At 45.7% G+C, this 20,737-nt stretch overlaps 1 protein-coding gene across 9 annotated transcripts in view; it reads right to left on the bottom strand.

The window, feature by feature from the left end:
• Nucleotides 1–20,737, bottom strand: part of nr3c2 (nuclear receptor subfamily 3, group C, member 2) — a 61,474-nt gene that overhangs the window by 9,685 nt on the left and 31,052 nt on the right. For all 9 annotated transcript variants that reach the window (XM_035531696.2, XM_035531694.2, XM_035531701.2 and 6 more), the window contains exons 3-6: nucleotides 14,389–14,516; nucleotides 5,996–6,112; nucleotides 3,751–4,068; nucleotides 635–779 (exon numbers count right to left, since the gene is read on the bottom strand). In XM_035531696.2, the coding sequence (XP_035387589.1) occupies nucleotides 635–779; nucleotides 3,751–4,068; nucleotides 5,996–6,112; nucleotides 14,389–14,516 (708 nt within the window). The remainder of the gene's footprint in view (nucleotides 1–634; nucleotides 780–3,750; nucleotides 4,069–5,995; nucleotides 6,113–14,388; nucleotides 14,517–20,737) is intronic.

The following is a 20,737-nucleotide window of genomic DNA, read 5'->3' as shown; positions in this document are numbered from 1 at the left end:
CTTTATATTTCCTCATTTGCCGGGAGGTTGCAGTACTGTGGCTGTCCTACAGGGGCCGCTCTGTTCCCTCACCTTATAACAGGGCCTTGCAGGTCTAAGGGCCAAGGGAACAAAATGCCCCTCCTTCCTCCCATTTCTTGTAGTCTCTTGTCTGTCTTGCTGAATCACGTGCCCCACCCACTTGCTACTGGACTCCGCTGATGTGATCAGGGTGCTTTGGAGAAAACGTGTTTTCTGCTGCACACGTCCAAATCTCCTCCAGGCATTGAGGTGGCGGGCTAACATTACAATCGGACTTGGGTTTTCGAGTTTTGACATCAGAGCTAGCATGCCATGACAAAAGGTTTCAGACTGCTTGTCTGTCCTTAAGTCAAACAATTATCATGATTTATTTCTTATTGTTATTATTTAGTTTTATTATTTATTTATTGTGTATTTGAGCAGTACGATCCCGTGCTTTGTTTACACTTCCTACTTCCCAGTGGGAAAAGCTGTGGTCATAAATTCTATATCTGAACAAACATGTCCTGGGTTTTTAAACAAATTTACCAAGATGGTAGTGAAGATATGAAGGTTTGCAACGTGTCCCCAGCACGGGAGCCTGTCAGCGTCAGGCCAGACTGACTGCACTTACTCGTTGAAGACGAGGTCCGGTGCGAAGTACAGCATCTGGGCGTTGGTGTGTTTGTAGGATCTCCAGCTGAGCGAGAAGGACGAGAGACACATCCAGGAGTACTGGATCAGGGTGATCTGGTCCTCAATCGGCAAAGAACGGAAACCTGCACAGCAAGAAGAGGACGAGAGAGAGAGAGGGGTAGAGAGAGATGGGTAGAGAGATGGAGAGAGAGATGGAGAGAGAGAAGGGTGGAGAGAGAAAGATGGAGAGAGAAAGATGGAGAGAGAGATGGAGAGAGAGGGGTGGAGAGATGAGAGAGAGAGGGGTGGAGAGAGATGGGTAGAGATGGAGAGAGAGAAGGGTGGAGAGAGAAAGATGGAGAGAGAGATGGAGAAAGGGGTGGAGAGAGATGAGGGAGAGAAGGGTGGAGAGAGAAAGATGGAGAGAGAAAGATGGAGAGAGAGGGGTGGAGAGAGATGGAGAGAGAGAGGGGTGGAGAGAGAGAGATGGAGAGATGGAGAGAGAGGGGGGTGGAGAGAGAGAGAGAGATGGAGAGAGACCACAGGCATCAGTCTACAGAGCACAGGAGTCTACGGGACCTCACCCGCCACCACCAGCTGAGGGCAAACAGAAGAGAGAAGTTCCCCTGTGGTTGGTAAGCAGAGACTGCATGTGTGTTCATGTATGTGTCTGTCTGTGTGTGTGTGTGTGTGTGTGTGTGTGTGTGTGTGTGTGTGTATGTGTGTGTGTGTGTGTTAAAATCAGACTTGTGTTGGGTGAACAGGCAGGTAAACAACATTCCGCTAACTGGATGTGTGTACAAGGAGGTGACCTGCGTGTCTTGATCCACTGGCGAGTGTCTGGCTGGGTTAATATTTGTGTCCATGCCATACACTCCTGAAGAACACACACTAACACACACTAACACACACTACAGTCTGCAGCAGGCCTGCATTCTCCAGCCTGTTATCTCCAGAGAATATTTCTGCCACCTCTCTGGAGTTCTCCGTACATCTACGCACTCACCCGACCTGCAGCGTGAGGTGAACGAGAGCACTCACACAGCTCATCGGTGAAGAAGAACTGGTTTGAGGAGTGGAGAGCACCTGAGTCACCTGTCACGTTTCCAGTAGAGAGAGGCCATGGTATCGGGACTGCGGGAACCTCGCCAAGAGTGCCAGTGTGCTTCCCGACATGCTACAGTCCTGTGTGTACGTCCCATTAAAAAGCAATCACCCTAACTGGTTCAAGTGTCAAGTGACTTTTGACCCAGAAACAACAGACATGCTGCCAGACATGGGTGTCAGAGTCTGGCAAAAAACTTTGAGCGCTAAAGTGAAATGTGGCAAAACCAGTTAGCGACCAATTACCATGCAATGTGTCAGGCTGTAACATGGTATTATGACAGGTTAGTACTGGTATGGGCTTGTATTATGACAGGTTAGTACTGGTATGGGCTAGTATTATGACAGGCTAGTACTGGTATGGGCCAGTATTATGACAGGTTAGTACTGGTATGGGCTAGTATTATGACAGGCTAGTACTGGTATGGGCCAGTACTATGACAGGTTAGTACTGGTATGGGCTAGTATTATGACAGGCTAGTACTGGTATGGGCTAGTATTATGACAGGCTAGTACGGGTATGGGCTAGTATTATGACAGGTTAGTACTGGTATGGGCTAGTATTATGACAGGCTAGTACTGGTATGGGCTAGTATTATGACAGGCTAGTACTAGTATGGGCTAGTATTATGACAGGCTAGTACTGGTATGGGCTAGTATTATGACAGGTTAGTACTGGTATGGGCTAGTATTATGACAGGCTAGTACTGGTATGGGCTAGTATTATGACAGGCTAGTACTAGTACGGGCTAGTATTATGACAGGCTAGTACTGGTATGGGCTAGTATTATGACAGGCTAGTACTGGTATTAGTACTGGACAGTGAGCATCGTTACGGGTTACCACCACCCACTACCACTGGACTGCATGGGAATCCCTCCTCCACTAATGCAGTACTCCTGATCTTACAGCGTGTCTCTGAAAGTCATGGAGGCCCAGTTTCCTTTGGTGTCTGACTGCCTTTCTAGTTCTATATCTGGATATAGCAAGCGGACACCCTGGTATCAAATAATTGCAATACAGCAAATGAATCCTCAGAGGAGAAAAGCACCACTGTGAAGGGCCGAATCTTTACAAAACTTTAGTTTATTCTACAGCCACTTAATAAAGACTAAAATGACAACAAAAACTCTAATTCAGTTCTACGACACCAGAAGAGAGATTACACTACAAGGGCTCTGCGTATGTAGGAATCACTGAATCAATGATCATTGATTATTTAACAAGCTGACAAATTGAAAGAAACGAGAAAACCCAGAATTGTTGCAGACTTTTTATACTGTAACAGCCTGCTTTTACTGTTAAAACTAATATTAACTTAAAAAAATGTTAATTAAGTTATATATTGTTAAATTATGTTATTATGTGAATGTGTTAAACTGCTGTGTTTCTCCTGAAGTTCTGATGAGTTTTTCCAATGGAAACAAACTGAAGACTTCAAACAGTGGAAGGGAGCGTTTGGTATGTCATTTCCTCTCAGGTCTCTATGGAGCGCTAACAGACTGCTGCTAGTTCTGATTATTTTTAGCAACTCCAATGTGATTTTTGTGTATTTGTTTGTTTGTTTAAAGCACATTTCACAGGAGGCTGAATAATGCTTGCTTATCTTCAGCTCTGGTATATTAGTGTAGCAGACATGCACAGTATGAACAACCGCTGCCCTGTGCAGTCATAACCCAACCTGCCTCTGGAATTCAGTGGTTCCTAAACACCTTCACTGGCTGAGTTACATGTGCTGCACAGACACCTGAATTAAACTCTACTGTAGAGTACCATGGACCTCCATGGGCCTGGACTAAACTCTACTGTAGAGTACCGTGGACTTCCATTGGACTGGACTAAACTCTATTGTACAGTACCATGGACGTCCATGGGCCTAGAGTAAACTCTACTGTAGAGTACCGTGGACCTCCATGGGCCTGGACTAAACTCTACTGTAGAGTACCGTGGACCTCCATGGGCCTGGACTAAACTCTACTGTAGAGTACCGTGGACCTCAAACTGGCGTACCTGGAAGTACTTTGGCCCACTTGACCACGCGGATCATCTGTTTTCCGGCGAGCTTGTTGAGACTGGAGAGCAGGTGATCAGTCGTGTCGGGCTGCGTGTTGTCGTAGCCGGCAAACACCATCTCTGGCTCAATGAGTTCCAGGATGCTGCACACGGAAGGAGACAGGTAGGGCATGACCCCGGCGCCGTGGGGAACCAGTGCCATGGCGGAGTTTAGCTCCTTCTCTGAACCGAGGAATGACGGCGCGTCTTTGGGGCCCTGCTGAGACGAGTCCTCGCTCACCGTCTTCAGCTTACCCAACTTCTTGGACTTCCGTGCTGGCCAGAGGATGAAAAAAATAACAAAAAAGGGTGAAAATGTTGCTAGGTTGTTTGTTTGTTTGTTTGCTGTTGTTGTTCATTTGTTTTTTCCTAGATTTCTAGATTATTCTCCTGGGTTCTTTTGTCCTACTAAAGTAAGATAGTTGAGGATAGTTCTGTACTCAAAAAGCATGACTCAGAGATCATTAGAGTGGTGTGTGTGTGTGTGTGTGTGTGTGTGTGTGTGTGTGTGTGTGTGTGTGAGTGAGTGAGTGAGTGAATAAGAGGGAGAAAATAAATAAATACAGTTGTTTTAAGAACTATGATGTTTCATAGGAAACGTGGTGTTAATAGATTTAAATACATACACGAGGTGGTTATGAACAGACAGGCAGTGACAAAACAAAGACAACTCGGAATTACACCGTTGTTTTAGGCAGTACTTAAAAATCCAATTTGATGGAAATTGTGTTTGTTTGGCTTGCAATGACGCATAAAAATAGAAAATAAATTGCTATGGTTTGATAGGCGACAGCTCACAGAACAAGACCTGATATAAGGACCTGTCACTCAAACCACAGCAAACCAGGCCCATTCCAGCCACAGCAGACCTGGGAGACGTCTCTCCTCACCTTTAGACATCCTGCACTCATTTACCATCACTTACTGAAAGACTCTTACGCAAGACTTCTCACAATCACTCATTACGTTTTAAAAGAGGACAATCCCAGTCATTTGTGCGGAGCCACGCAGGCTTAGGGCTCAAACAAGGGCAGCGATCAGACCAGGAATGAGGGTTGAGCCTGTTTTGAACTTGTTTTGTCTGCTGTCATCTTGGAATCGTTGGGTATCATTGGTCATTGACTAATCTGTCATGCTGCCAAATTTCCTTAATAGTCCTTAGTGACATTTTAAAGTAGTTTTTTTTCCCCCTCAGGAATTATAAATGATAAGGGCACATCTTATCAGAAAGTCTTGCATTTTTCAGAAACTATATAAACTTTACTTGGTATATGATCATATATGATCTAGTGTAGAGCTGTGAGGATGTTTCTGTTTATTACAAATTGTAATAATTTTTGTTAGGTGTAATCTTTGTCATTTCTGATATTAAAACTGTAAATATGACACAAAAACCCAGTAATCCCAATACGGCAATATGACACAAAAGCCCAGTAATCCCAATATGACAATATAAAAAAAAAACAGTAATCCCAATACGGCAATATGACACAAAAGCCCAGTAATCCCAATACGGCAATATGACACAAAAGCCCAGTAATCCCAATACGACAATATAAAAAAAACCCAGTAATCCCAATACGGCAATATGACACAAAAGCCCAGTAATCCCAATACGGCAATATGACACAAAAGCCCAGTAATCCCAATATGACAATATAAAAAAAAAAACAGCAATCCCAATACAGCAATATGACACAAAAGCCCAGTAATCCCAATATGGAAATATGAGACCAAAACCCAGTAATCCTAATCGCATCACTGTGTGGCAAGTGGAGAGCTTTGTTTCGATATTCTGATAATGTCATGTCATTCCTCAAGATGGAAGAATATGACGCAGAAAGGAATAACTCTCTCTCTCAGAAACATCTTTCTTCCACTTTTTTCATGTAAGTTTCTGCTTTCCATTATTTCCAGTCTGCATACAGTAATAATTGAACATCAGAGAGCTGCAGAGTTGCAGGAGATCAATTCATGTTTTGAACCTCATCTGTTCTCTAGATGTTCTGCTTCTCTAAAGCTCTTAAAGAGTTGTTTAAGGGCAGACATTTTGGAAGAAGTTTCCAGTGTGGTGTTCACAGTACAGTAAGCGTGGTGTTCACAGTACAGTAAGCATGGTGTTCACAGTACAGTAAGTAGTGTTCGCAGTAAGTGTGGTGTTCGCAGTAAGCGTGGTTTTCGCAGTAAGCGTGGTGAACTCTACCTCCCAGATTCATCCCTGCTTGGAGACACTTCCGCACCCTGCATGCAGGACAGTTCTTCCGCCGGATCTTGTCAATGATGCAGTCATTTCTCCCAGCACATAGGTAGTTGTGTTGGCCTGTGGAGAGAGAGAGAGAAAGAACATGAGGGGGAGGGAGAGTTTGTATCTGAACATGTTACATATAATTTTGAAATGGTTTTTAGCTTCAGCAGACTGACATGTAGCGGTCAGACAGCCTGCAAAAGCAGAGGGATGATGAACAGTGTGTCTGGTGAATTACACCAACAGTACCTCCAACACGTAAAGCAAGTTCTGTCTGTGTGCTTCTTACACCTTACTGACTATGGCTGACTACAGAAATGAAAACAACCAAGTCGATCCAGACATGTCACAACGCTGCATGCAGGGGCGGAGCAGACGTCCCTGACTCCTCCCCTCAGTCAGCTAGGCTGGAGAGCAGCACACAGACGCAGACTGGCGGACACAGCTTTGGCCTGGCAGGTGTTGACTGAACACAGGAGGTCGAGTGTGTGTCATTCACACTCTCTTCTGCTCTGAGAGTGTGTGTGACACACAAACACACTCTCTCTCTCTTCTTCTGTGTGTGTGTGTGATGTTATACACTCTTTTCTGCTCGTTCACTCACACGGTCTAAATCAACACCATTTGCCCTCTCCATTCGTCACGCTCATTCTTAAACTCTTCCTGTCCCTTACTGCTTACTGGATTCTCTCGCTCTCTCTCTCTCCCTCCCTCTCTTTCTCCTAACTTCCTCCGACCCCAGGCCCTTCGCCTACGTGAGGGCGTCCAGATGGGTCTGTGTGCCTGAGCATGGCTGTACCACTCCGGGTGGGTGCAGGCGGGTTGGCCGGGCACACGCGCTCAGCCTGCAGGGCCACTGGCAGCTGTAGATCCACCACTATTTCTGGCTCTGTCACATGACCTGTTACATAAGCCAATTTTTCTTGCTCTAAAAAACAGTAAACTGCAACAGAGGAAATACACAAGCCCACCTCCGCCCAAACCTCCTCCACCCCTCCCTCCCTAACCCTCCACCTTTCTGTTTGGGTCAAGCACAAATACAGACAGGTCCCGACATCTGTTCCCTGCTGGCACAGTGCCCACTACTCTGAACTGTCCCACAAATCCTATTAATCATTGCCCCAAAAGTGTGTGTGTGTGTGTGTTTATTGTGTGAGCTTTCATGTCTGAGACAGAGAAAGAGAGGCAAAGAGGTTGTGGGAACGCTTTCACACATGCATGCTTGCATTTTCTGAGTACACACACATGCACGCACGCACGCACGCACGCACAAGCACACACACGCACACACGTTTTGGGTAGCGGAAGGCGTTCCTTGTATGTGTCTGTACTTTTATAGTATATGTATTCCTCTCTGCACAAACAGGCTGTCACTGTTAAACACTCAAAGCTTTGGAACATTTACTTCAAGTCAAGGCACTCTTTGGTCAACTGTTAACTTGAGGCCAGCCACAAAACCATAGCCACAGAACCACAACTACAAACCACAGAACCACAGCTACAGAACTACAACTACAAAACCACAGAACCACCGCTACAGAAACACACATACAGAACCACAAATACAGAACCACAGATAATTAGCATTTGGGACCACAGATTTGATTGACTAACTGTCTTTTTAGGTAGTAAATCATCTTTTTCATAAGTGTCATTACTATAACTTGCACTGTAACACATACAGCAGGGACCATTTCATGACCACATGAAAGAAAAAGTTTATCATTTAGTGTAGTTTCAGCGGCTTGAGACATCAAAAGCTGAGGTTAGCTCTGATCTGGGTGTTATGTTAGCCTAGCATGTGCCATCCCTGAGCTGGGTGATGTTAGCCTAGCTTGATGTTAGCCTAGGATGTACCGTCCCTGAGCTGGGTGATGTTAGCCTAGCTTGATGTTAACCTAGCGTGTACCGTCCCTGAGCTGGGTGATGTTAGCCTAGCTTGATGTTAACCTAGCGTGTACCGTCCCTGAGCTGGGTGATGTTAGCCTAGCTTGATGTTAACCTAGCGTGTGCCGTCCCTGAGCTGGGTGATGTTAGCCTAGCTTGATGTTAGCCTAGCGTGTGCCGTCCCTGAGCTGGGTGATGTTAGCCTAGCATGTGCCGTCCCTCTACTGTGGTGGCGACTGTCCTGAACGCTCTTTGAGTCAGACACAGGACTCAGGCTGCGTGCCCATTCCGAGGGGAATATCCCCAGGGGAGTTTCCCAGCGCCCAGCTCGGAAACCCTCCCCCCGCCCCCCCGCCCAGTCGGACCTCTCTGTTTTCCAACATGACACCACATGTCACATCCATTCAACCTCTTGGGCCCATGTGGGCGTCTCCTTTGAGACAGCACGTCTTATTGCTTCCTGGGGTCCGGTTTCCTGGAGGCAGGGGCTCGTGTTTCTGACCTAGATTTGGACAGGGGAACACCGGGGCCTCACTCCAATTAGCCCTTCACGCTAGCAGCGCCACTCAGCACCACGTTTACGTTTATCTGACGCTTTTATCCAAAGTGACTTACAATTATAACTGAGTACAACTTGAATAATTGAGGGTCAAGGGCCCAACAGCAACAACTTGGCTGTGGTGGGGCTTGAACTGGCAACCTACTGATTACTAGTACAGTACCTTCACCACTGCAACGGCAGCTGTGGAAACAAGGCCCACAATGCATCCATGCAGGTCTTCTAATCTACTGGTGCTGGACACAGACTTTCACATGAGGCCCAAATGATCCCACCTCCATTTGTTAAATCCTCAAACCAACATTGCTCTGTTTCCCAATCCCAGCGCTGGCTGTCTATCCTGAATGAACGTCCTCAGAGGGGCCAGAGTTGGAGCTCAGACGAAGCACCCAGCGCTCTAATTAGTCTGACAAACTGCACAAGCTTCCTGCCGCCATACACCACTTCCTGTGTGTCATTTCCTTATGCCTGTAGCGCTGAATTCACAAATGCTGCATCTAAACACACTCCCCTCTCTACCTCCACACACTCCCCTCTAATCTCCACTCACCTCCACATACTCCCCTCTCCACCTCCGCACACTCCCCTCTAACCTCCACTCACCTCCACACACTCCCCTCTAACCTCCACACGATTTTCCCTCTGGGAATCCACAGTTTCGTAACCTAGTTTCATGTCACACATCTTGCAGATTCCTTGTCTGGATGTGTGGAAATGTCCACAACTCTCCCACAGACAGACTGTTTAGATAAAACTGCATTCCCACTGTAGTATATATTGGGGTTGATATTCCAGCTCGGGATCCCAAAACAGGTTGCCATGGTTACTCAGATGAGCTGATATGGCTTCCGGACACTACCAGCAAGCAGGCCCAAAGGTCCTATCTGCAGTGTAAACAAATCAGCGGGCTGCCACACCCACTCACGTCCCCAAACCGTGCTGACGGTGAAAACACAGACACTCACGATTTGATCCGCACCACGACGTTGGTTGACCTACAAAAGATACGTCGTCCCAGCGCTCCTGAATTTTGCATTGATGTCAAAGAACAAAGGAATGACAGAGCAGGTGGAGGAGATGGCAGATCATGGAGAGCACACAGGGGTCAGCTGAGGTGAGGACGCAGGAGCAGAGGTGATCGTCAGAGTGTTGGCTGGCTTACGCATCACTGTTATCCTCAGCCTTTAAACTGATATCTCAGCTGCAACAAAAAACAGCCTCACAGTGCTGCGCATGACAGCCTGGAGGTCCCAGTCCTTTACGATAAGTCTGATTCCTTTACAAGAAGTCTGATTCATTTACAATAATGGGTGTTATACATATAAAAGTGGTAGCAGTTCGTTAACAGGCTGAGGGTTTTTTTCAGATTCATTCCTAAACAAACATTCCTCATGTCTCCACAGGTGTGTCACACGCAGAATTCCTCTGTCCAGTCTCCATCATTTTTAAATGATGAAGTGAATGGCTCCTCTTCCAAATTAACGCTTGATTGGCACAAAATCCTGTCATTCATGAGTAAAACACTGGGGATTTGTCCTTAAATGACACAGACAGGGCAGGGTAATCTCACTTTTCAGTGTGGTGCAGTGCGGGAGGTAAAATAATAGCCCACGAAAAGTAGCATCAAATGTCAGCGCTGACATCTGAGCGGCGGACATGAATCAGGCACCAACGCTCAGGAACCCATATGGAGATGTTTACAGGGCCAAGCAGCAGTGTGTCAACAAACAGCCTCTCTGTGGACTGGGACTTTGGTTGGAGTCAGAGCGGGTAATGACTCAAAAGTGTGTTGATGCTGAGAAAACAGCAAAAGGCTGACGCGCTTGTTCGCTTCTCAGCCACTGCAAACACTGCAGACACTGCAAATCCTGCAAACACTGCAGACACTGTAAATCCTGCAAACACTGCACAGTGCAGACACTGAACCGTGTACCATCGCTGTCACACACCTCCGGGCTTTTCACACAGATTCTTAAACATCTTCAGAATTAGAGCTACAGAAAGCTCCCACCTCAGTGCAGTTATTTCACACTAAAATATTTGCAAAATATCATTGCTTGATATTTCCTTTGTCATTGGTCCATGACATTGCATCCCAGTGACAAGAAAGGAACGACAGCTATGAACTGCCCCTTTGAATTGCCCCACCTGCTCTGCCCCATCTGAACTACCCCATAATTCTGTAGCACTAAACAGAGTCCATAAAGCTCAAACACAAAACGCATGCACATACGCACGCACGCACATGCACGCACGCACACAGGGGAATTACAGTGTTGATACTGGCAACCATGCCTCTGGGAATTCTACTGTGGAGTGTTTGGTTGAACATATTACCTAAATAAGAAACCCAAATAAGATACATCCTTACTGACACAGGAGAAACAGCAATTAATAGTGGCTGGTGACTTCAAACATCTCCAGTTTGGCTATGTAAACCTACATGTGCACACACACACCCAAAACCACTAACTCTTGTGTTTGTTTACCAAAGCCGTGTGTCCAATTTTTCAAAATTAAAGTGGTTTAAATAATCTTACTCAACAGTTCAGCACACAAACCCCATACAACAGTCCAGCAACAGTCCTCGCCCATTCTGTTCTCCAGGAAGTGATTCCACATGCCAACCAACAGTCATTTCCTGTCCTGCATGTGTATTAAAGGAACATGAACAACAGTGAACAGCCTTTTCCCCTTCAGTGTGCTTCTGTGCTGGAATTGTCTAAGTCAGTATCTTAATGAGGACAGGTGCCTTTGATGAAGAAAAAAGCACCTCCCTGTGTGTGCTGTATTACTGCCCTGCTGTATTGATGCTCATGTTCCGCAGTGCTCTCGTATCTCTGCCTCCACCTAATACCTCGTCTCCACACTGACACATCGCTTTCTCTCTCTCTCTCTCTCTGTCGCCAGCTCCCTCTTTCACTTTCTTTCCTTCCGATCTGTTTCACTCTCTTCTCCACCCTTTCTGTTCTACCCCTCTCTCACTAGTCTCTTCTCTTCCCCTCTATTTCTGTCTATCTATCGTCTGTCCTGTTCCTCCTGCGTTCCCCTGCATGCTCTTTCTCTCTCTCTCTGTCTCTCTTCCTCCCCTCTCTTCTCTCATTCTCCCTCTCGTTCTGAAACTAGGCTGAGGTCAGGTAAGGTACTGGTGCACGCACACACACACAGTCAGACTCCTCTTTACACTACGGCAGGCCACAGGACCTGGGTTTTTCCTGCTAAAGAAATACAACCAAAAAATAAACATTGTCTCACCATGAATTCCAGTTGGAACCAGGTAACATGAACTGGTCTTGCTCTTGTAATATTAGCATTATTAGCTTTTGCAGGTGAGGTATTTCCTCATGTTCCAGAAGACATAAGAGGACACTGCTTAAACACACACACACACACACACACACACACACACACATACTCACACACACACACACACACGCACACTCTTCCGCTTTACACATACAATATGACATTTACAGTTTCCATTTCGTGCCTTATTTACTAAACGTTTATTTTTACCTATTAAATTATACTTTCTTTTTTGTAATAATGCAGTTTTATTTATTTATTTTAGTTTGATTTATCATCTATATTGGCATTACGTGCTTAGCAGGTGTTTATTTTTATTAGTTTAATCATTAAACACAGCAGTTTAGTCCTCATTTTACAACATCTTTCTATATAAAAGAGTAACTATATGTCGATTGCACAAGGAGTCTGAAATTCATAAGTTCAGGAAATATATGGGAGATATTACTCCATGGAGGTCAGTGATCTTAAACTGCTGCTAAAACAGGCCTTGACTTATTAACAGACCCTGGAATAGAATCCAGTATTATTAATTTGATTATCTAAAAAATATTCTATTATTAGCATGGTTATTACAGCCAGTGTTTGCTTCTCTAATTAATAATAACAATAATAATAATAATAACTATAGGATAGATTTATATCACAAAAACCCAAGGTGACTTTACAAACATGGAATGGAAGTACTGAGAGAAACAGAGGTTTTACACTGAGTTTTAAAAGTTAGAGAGACAGGAGAAGGAGAGAAGGTGGAGCAACACCAACCACCCATCCACCCACGGTGGAGAGTCTGACCCTGGAGACAGCGAGGACACCTGAGTCGGACGGAATGAACGGGGGCAGGAATTCTGCAGTACACGAGGACACACGGACACACGGCCACGGAGCGCTTTAAAGGACAGAAGAGAATGTTGTGTTGGAGGCATTTAAGAATCACCACGACACCTTGGTTGTGATTTATTAAAAGTATTAATAAATATCTGCGGATCCGGTTGGACCTGCGTCATTTTGTAAAGTCCTAAAACTGCAGCTAACCTCCAAGTTTAAACTAAACCCTGTATTTGCTCCATTTCATGAGTCCAGGCCTCCAGGGAGTCTGCCACAGCCCGAAATTAACACCAAGCATCTGTCATTGAGTTGAGACTTAAAAGGGTTGGGGGGACGTGTGTGAAAGGATCTTCTGCTGTCTACTCTCGCAGCCCGTATGTCCCGGGGAGCAGGAAAAGGACAGAAAGGAGGCAGATCTTGTCTTTCGACATGTTTACAGCGTGTGTAAGGGCTCCAGCATCCACACACTCATCCAGACGAGTTACAGAGAGTGGGGCTCATGCTCAGACAGAAGGCAGGTTTCACACGCTGTAAAGCTTCTAGGAGTTCATTTAGCTACTGTACATTTGTAGCACGTAAAATGAAAAGAGAAGGAGAAACTGCCTGTGACGCGAGAAACTGTGTAGCTGCGCTCGTTCAGGGTGGAACCAGGCGGATGACCGTTCCGGCACTTGGTCTCCAGCGCAAACCTGAGGAGAGAGCTCACTCTGCATCACAGGTGTTTCCCTGGACCGTCACATGTACACCGGACTTCCTTATCTTGCATTTCAACAATGTGGACTTTAAAGAACCAGAACCAGTGTGGCACTGAACTGCAGCTCCACACATCGGGATGATTCGGCAGTTGCTAGACTTCCAGAAATCCCTCGTGTTGGCCTTCACACACATTCACACATTCATAGGAGCTCTTCCTCTGTTTCTCCATCTGCGAGATCCTGCCATGTGCGGTTTGGGCCTGTCTGATTGCTTAGTCTGCGTTTTCTCCTGGAGTTTTTCCTTGGAGATGGGAGCAGCAGAGCTTAGCTTGAGGTTTCAGGCAGTTGAGTTCTAATGCTGGGGTTGCATTACAATACACACTGTCCCGCACACACAGAGCATGTCTGCCTCTCCAGAATAAGGAAATGACCCCCAAGGCCACGGTTAAAAGCTCTCAAAACCATGTATATGTGTCCCAGCTCACTAACCCTGGGACAGCGTTAGAGTTTGGGGGAAATTTGTAAAAGAAATCTATTGTTTTTTGTTTGAGTTTTTTTAGCCATAATATTAAAGTATCTAATTTCGATTATTATATTCAGAGCACTTCCTGTCAAAAACAAAAGACCTCTATTAGAAGGCTCCCAACAAAAGTGCAGCTTAGTGTAGCCAGACTGCTCAGGTGCAGGTGACCCTCGGTAAAGGCCGAGAGAGGGCAGGGGTCTGCTATGGTGCCGCACATTAAACGCAGTCCACCCCCCACCAATTAAAGAGCTGTTGGACGTGAGTCCGTTCATACTGTGCTGTCTCTACGCTCTGCTTGGTTCTTCCGTGAAAAGGCCCCGCTGCCGTTATACAAATCCCGGGTGAAATATTTAGCACCTGCAAAAATAATACTAACTGGTGCATGCAAAGTACCCCAAACAGTCACTGGCTAAATCCTGTGGAAAATAAGAACAGAATGGTACATAATCAGGCAGAAAAATAAAATATGTGGCTAACAAGAAAAATGCTGAAGTGGAGTTAAACTTTAGCGTGATGGAGTGTGACGGAGCGTGACGGAGTGTTAGCGCCGTACCTTCCACTGCTCTTTTGAAGAAGACTTTGCAGCTCCCACACGTGACGACACCGTAGTGGCACCCAGATGCCTCGTCGCCACACACCAGGCAGACTTTAGCTGTGGAGGACGAATGTCTCAGCGTCCCGCTGTGAGGGGGACACACCGATCTCTCATTAGTCTTACAGCACAGTTATTAATAAACCAGCTACAACAGCACCCAACACAACACACACTTCTCTTTAATGTAACGTCTTTAACGTAACTCAACCACTTTTAATGTAAAACTCACCCTCTTTTAACGTAAAATTCAACCTTTTACCTTTAACGTAAAGCATCAACCACTTTTTTAACTTTAACATAAAACTCAACCTCTTTCTGAGTTTTTACCTTTTTATGCTGCAGTGACTAGCAAATGAGAGTGACAGAGTGCGCGGTGTAAATGTTTAGGGTTCGCGTCTCGCCTGACAAACAAACAAGGTAACAAACAAAAGAAGTAGTTTATTTATTGACTCATTGAAATAGCCCATGCTGTTCCTCCCCTCTGCCGGGTGAAGTGTGTAATGCATTTCTGCCCCTCCAGGCACCCGTAGTGCTCGGCATATGCCAGTGACTCATAACGTATGCTTCACCATGTAGTTCCAAACGGAAAGCTTTCAGGGTGGTTCCCAGAGCAAACCTCAGAAACCAAACAACTCCCAGCAGTGCTTTCGTGTGTTCCACGGACACCTCACGCCAAGCACGGGCAGGAGCGAGGAAGAAACAAAGAAATAACCACAAGGAAACCAATTTCCATCAGAACCAATGAAAGCAACATAAATAGCCAAAGAAGATCATAAAACAGCAGTGAGGTCAAGAGAATGGGTAAAATTTTACCTGTGTCCTTCAAATGAAATTGAAACAGTAAAAAATGAAAAACCCTAGGCGTGTTCTCCAAATAGTCGGGCTGACTGTGCAGAAATCTGATTAAATCAGGCAACACAAGCTGACATAGTCTGAGCGGGCAGGACGCTGCAGAACTGTGTTGAGCACATCTCCTCAAAGTCACCCTATAAAGGCGTCCAGACCACCAGCAACAACCTACATGGGCAGCTGAGACTCCAGAAAACAGGTCAAAGGGCACCCTGTTCTAGTCTCACACGACGCTGGTGTACATATACCCGCTTATTAAGACAATCCTTAAATCTGACTATCATGCTCTTACATTGATAGGAACTGAAATTCATATTATAGGGGGTTGAGAATTTCTTTTTTAAATGTAGGCTAAAACTTTCAACCCGGTGGGGGTAGGGGCCTTCATCATGTGCAAAAATGAGCAGTTTTTCTATAAACAGTATATCTGGGGTTTACATATTCCAAGTATGTTTCCGAGCAGTTCCGGAGTTTTTCTACTGTCCCCCCTTCCATTTCCTCCTCATTTGCTAAGGAGCTCCTTCCCATCGTTATCGATAAGGCAAGATACATTTGGACAACGTGACACCTTAACGAGCCGGCCACGGTCTGTGACACTCTCCACTTCGTCTCCCGACTCAATCCAGGAAGGTGACCAAATTCTATCGCGGTCATCTAAACACACATTCAGTTTGTTGGCTGCTTGGCATGTCTGTGGCGGGGCGGAACTGTGGGCACTGGGAGCCACCCACCATAGCACCACCCACGCCCAGCACACTTCCAGCCCGGCGTAGTTCAACCATTCGCCAGGACAATCTCAGAGACAATTATGTTTTCCCGTCAGAAAGCTTCGTTCCACATGAGACTACAAGAAGGGTGAAAAAAGAAAAAGCCAACAGTTTGAAAAGGTGCCTTCTACTGTTGGTGGGGTAAGTGGGTCAGCGATCGCTTGTAAAACAGCAGACGTGTTCAGGTGTGTGATGGGCACGTGTTTGTAGCCTACAGTTAAAGGACAGCAGCACTCAGCCAAGTTTTGTGCTCAGATCGGAGTTGCCTGTCTTGACGGATCACATTCATAATTGCCAGTGACCTGCATCTGCATCTGTCTGCAATGTGAACGCGTCGACACGCCGAAAACGGTGCACGTGCACACGTCCATACCGAGTCACCTGCGTCACCAACACCAGACGTCATTTTTGTGCGATGACTCATAGTTAATGGCTGAATGGTAACTCAGTAATGGTGGAAACTCAGGTGAGCCGCGCGTTCTCAGGACGGCAAACAGCACAGGAGGCGTGAAACCATCGGACGGCCAGCAGGTGCGTTTCTGCGTGCTGTGACCGGCACTGTTCCTCTCCTCCATTGTAGCTGATGACATCAACTCTACGTGCACACGTCCAAGGAGAACGCCGCGTGACCGCCAAACCAGTCGGTCTCGTTCAGGTCTCGTGGATCGGAGCTGGATCCATGCTCAGCCCAGGACGGGATGACGGAACATGACGCTACAGCATGCGAAATTACAACTCGCAGTTTTTAAGTCTGACGTAGCGTACAGAAGGCATGAAATTAATATTTCCTACTCTTCGAAAGGAATGCATGTGCTGACTTCTGCATGCGCGTGTCCACACCACGCTGAAAACATCTAATCTGTATCACATTAAAGCAAAAGAAATCTGATTTGTGTCACTTCAGCTTGATAATATGAATGTAGCCTAGTAACACAGCGCTAGACGAGATCATTCCGGCAGCCAATAATTAATCAATTCTTTGATCAGTAATTTAATCGACAAATATATTGAGACAAATGAGGAAAGTCTCCAAGCAACCCCTGATTCTCCAGCCTCTAGCTGGGCAGGTCCAGACCGGCTCGACCGTCACTCGATGCATGCAGCAGACATGACATATTTAAGAGTAAACAGACGGTTACAGCAATATTAAACGGCTGAATACCCACAGAAATATGTGTTAAAAGAAACTCGGATTAAGGTAAAGACGTGTGTCTACGGAGCAGATGTTGAAGTGGTAAATACAGCGACTGGGGGGAGTTTGGATTGTGCATGCTTCTCTCCTGCGTCACCCGTGTGGTGTAACCCACTGCCGCGGTGTCGGTATGTTACCTGTGCCACAGTTGCTGGTGGTGAAGTTTCTCAGAACTGTTGTCGAGTTAACAGCTCAAGGTGGTAGCCCATCTCATAATGCCATTTGTGCATGTGACAAACAAGTGCATGTGTGATTTTGACAAACAAGACACTGCTAAGTCGAACTGCATGCATGGCGCCTAAGGCGAGACCGGGGGCTCGATGGGAGTGCTTTTGTTCACTAGACCATTGTGGGCCCTTAAACTGGGCAAGCACGTGTGATGTTACCATGGGCAGAAGCACAGACAACACTAGCTGAGAGTCCTGTACAGGTCATGAGAGAAGGCTCCACTGCAGAGTGATTTAGACCAACAGCAGGCACTCTTTAGCACAAGGGCTTACGTAACGTACACCTTGGAATGTAGCGCACACTAAAGGTAGCTTAGGTAAAACACGCGAGGACAAAATCGCTTACATAACCACAAGGAGACGGTCTGAACATTATGACTGCACCCACTCACCACCCTGTCCCCCACTGCACAGGACTGTGGGTAACTCCTCGGGGGATTGTGGAGCCTCCGAGTTCTGTTAGAGGCTGACCCTGAAGGAGGGGTCACCTGTTTCAAATGAAGTACACAGAAACACCATTTATATGCCTGTAATATTCACAAGCTGCAGACAGTGCAGCACACTTGCTGAGCACTATGGGGGATGTGGCCCCGGGCAGACGCAGGCACGCGGGGCAGTGAATTATAAACGCGGGTTATATGTGAACAAGTGCCCACCAATCAATTATGAAACAGCTGTTGAACAGACAAGGCTGCAGAAAAGCTTCCAGAACTGGGGCATGTTTTGTTTGGGTTGGTTCTTCCTGACAGCCTGTACAATCCTAACTGGATTAGGAGAATCAGTGCTCACTCTTCTTTAAGAATCACTGCTCACTCTTCTTTAAGAATCAATACTTTTCTTTTAGAATCAGTACTCACTCTTAAAGAATCAGTACTCACTATTTAAGAATCAGTACTCTTTAAAAATTAGTACTCACTAAGAATCAGTACTCACTCTAAGAATCAGTACTAGCTCTTTAAGAATCAGTGCTCGCTCTTCTTTAAGAATCAGTACTCACTCTAAGAATCAGTACTCGCTCTTTAAGAATCAGTGCTCACTCTTCTTTAAGAATCAATACTCTGTTTAGAATCAGTACTTACTAAGAATCGGTACTCACTCAAAGAATCAGCACTCACTCTTCTTTAAGAATCAGCACTCTTCTTTAAAAATCAGTACTCACTCTAAGAATCAGTACTCACTTTTCTTTAAGAATTAGTAGTCTGTACTCACTCTTTTTTAAGAATCAGTACTCTTCTTTAAAAATCAGTACTCTAAGAATCAGTACTCACGCTTTAAGAATCAAAACTTTTTAGAATCAGTACTCTAAGAATCGGAACTTTCTTGAAGAATCAGTGCTCACTCTTCTTTAAGAATAATACTCTTCTTTAAGAATCAGTTCTAATTTTTTAGAATCGATACTCTTCTTTAAGAATCGGTGCTCACGCTTCTTTAAGAATCAGTACTCTTCTTTAAGAATCAGTACTCACTTTTTTTTAGAATCAGTGCTCTTCAAGAATCACTCACTCTTCTTTAAAAATCAGTACTCACTCTTGCCACACTGTGTGTGCCGAGCCTGTTTCGTCTGCTCCAGACGTGGGTGTAATGTTCTAGCTCTCCAGAGGTTCATTATCATTCTTAAGCACGACTGGACAGTTTAAACATTGTTAGAAAGGTACTGAAGCAACGGCAGGCTGTCTTGTAAAAAAGAAAAAAATTCAATGTCTAACGTGTCAGTACATTTGTCCTGAGTGACCTTATGTTCTCTTTGGCAGAGTGTGCTGGTGTCAGCAACCACATATTTACTGCCGTTATTATCATAAATATAAACACTTTGCATGAGGCAATCAAAGCACCCGGACCCTTACGCAGGAAATGTCTTCTTTACCTTTACCTACTGTGAATAATAATTAAATCACATATATAATTCCCTGCGCCACATTCTTGCCATGGTACAGTAGATGTCGTGGAAATGTAAAGGAAACGAACTTTTTTCAAAGCAAACAAAAAATTAGTCATATACAAAGCGCAAGTTCACTGATCTGGGATCTGTTTATTTGACAATGCAGCTAATCCTTCTGACTCTCTACTCCTCCTGCTCAGGTGGCGGAGCCCAGCAGGGAAGAGACTGGGGAGGGCTGAAGCCTGGGAGGTGCGCATAGGCCTAAAGGTACCCAATACCTGAAGAACCGTTACTCTAGCACTCTGCCATCCTCACACATCTCTCGCCTGCACAACTGTGTGGAAAAACCTCAAAAAGCCTCCACGTCCTCTCTGGCCTGGTGCAGTGCTCAGCTCTGTCCTGCACTAGCTGCCGACCGAGCTCAGGCTTGGCAGAGGGAGCACAGCTCCAGGTCACACGTCAGGGAGCTGTGTCAAAGCACAGAGTGACAGAGCATGCACTTGGCTGAGCCTTACGCCGCACGCTCAAAAGATCTGATGAGAATGTATGAGCTGAATGGCTCGATGGTTTACCGTCTGGCATAGTGGCAGCGTGTGCTGGACCGGTTTGTCATCTCCCGGTTCTGTCTGAGGAGAACACATCTGTGGTCGAGTCCTGTGTGGAAGGGAATATGACTAAAGGGGCCTTTAGCAAGAACTGTGCATGTCCATCACTGTAAACACACACCTCAACGTTCAGCTTTGATTCATATCAGGTCACAGGTGTTTACTCATTCCTATCCCAAACAGAGCTGGTCGTTATTAGCGATAAGAATTAGCAGGAATGACGTGTTCCTGAGCAGAGATGAGAGACACGGCCTGCGTGTGCTCATTCCACCGGAGGGGCAGAAGATCTCATCACACCCGTTCATCAGCAGACGAAGTCCTTTGAACCGGGAATGTGTGTGTGTGTGTGTGTGTGTGTGTCACACCGCTGTTGCCACTAGAAAACCTGCATTTCCACATCAGGCTGGTTGATTATTTTGAATGTTTTGTTTTTTTTCTCAAAACCACACCAAGCAACATTGACTCTTAGCCCTCTGGGAAATGTAGAACTCTTCATGAACTAAAACAAAATCCCTCTGGTGCACCTTGGCAATTCCACACTGGTATAACAGACAGGCTTGTTTGGTAAATAGAGAGTTTTCTTGTGACAGCAGCGTTGCCATGCGGTATGTAATGACGATCTCTGCAGTGGCTGTTCATTTGTCCTGCTCAGTCTGTGGTATCGGGGTACATTTTCATTAAACGTTTTCATTGGTGCTGCCACACCAAGAGTCTAAACCAGACACAGCCATCCAAACAAGCCTGCAGCTAAACTCAACCTCTCTAAACCCAACCATCTCTAAATCCAT

This window comes from Electrophorus electricus, chromosome 12, assembly GCF_041902795.1.
Source record: "Electrophorus electricus isolate QZ-2024a chromosome 12, ASM4190279v1, whole genome shotgun sequence".
NCBI lineage: Eukaryota > Metazoa > Chordata > Actinopteri > Gymnotiformes > Gymnotidae > Electrophorus > Electrophorus electricus.
Note: the sequence above shows the minus strand (reverse complement) of the source record. Positions and strands in the feature narration are given on the sequence as shown.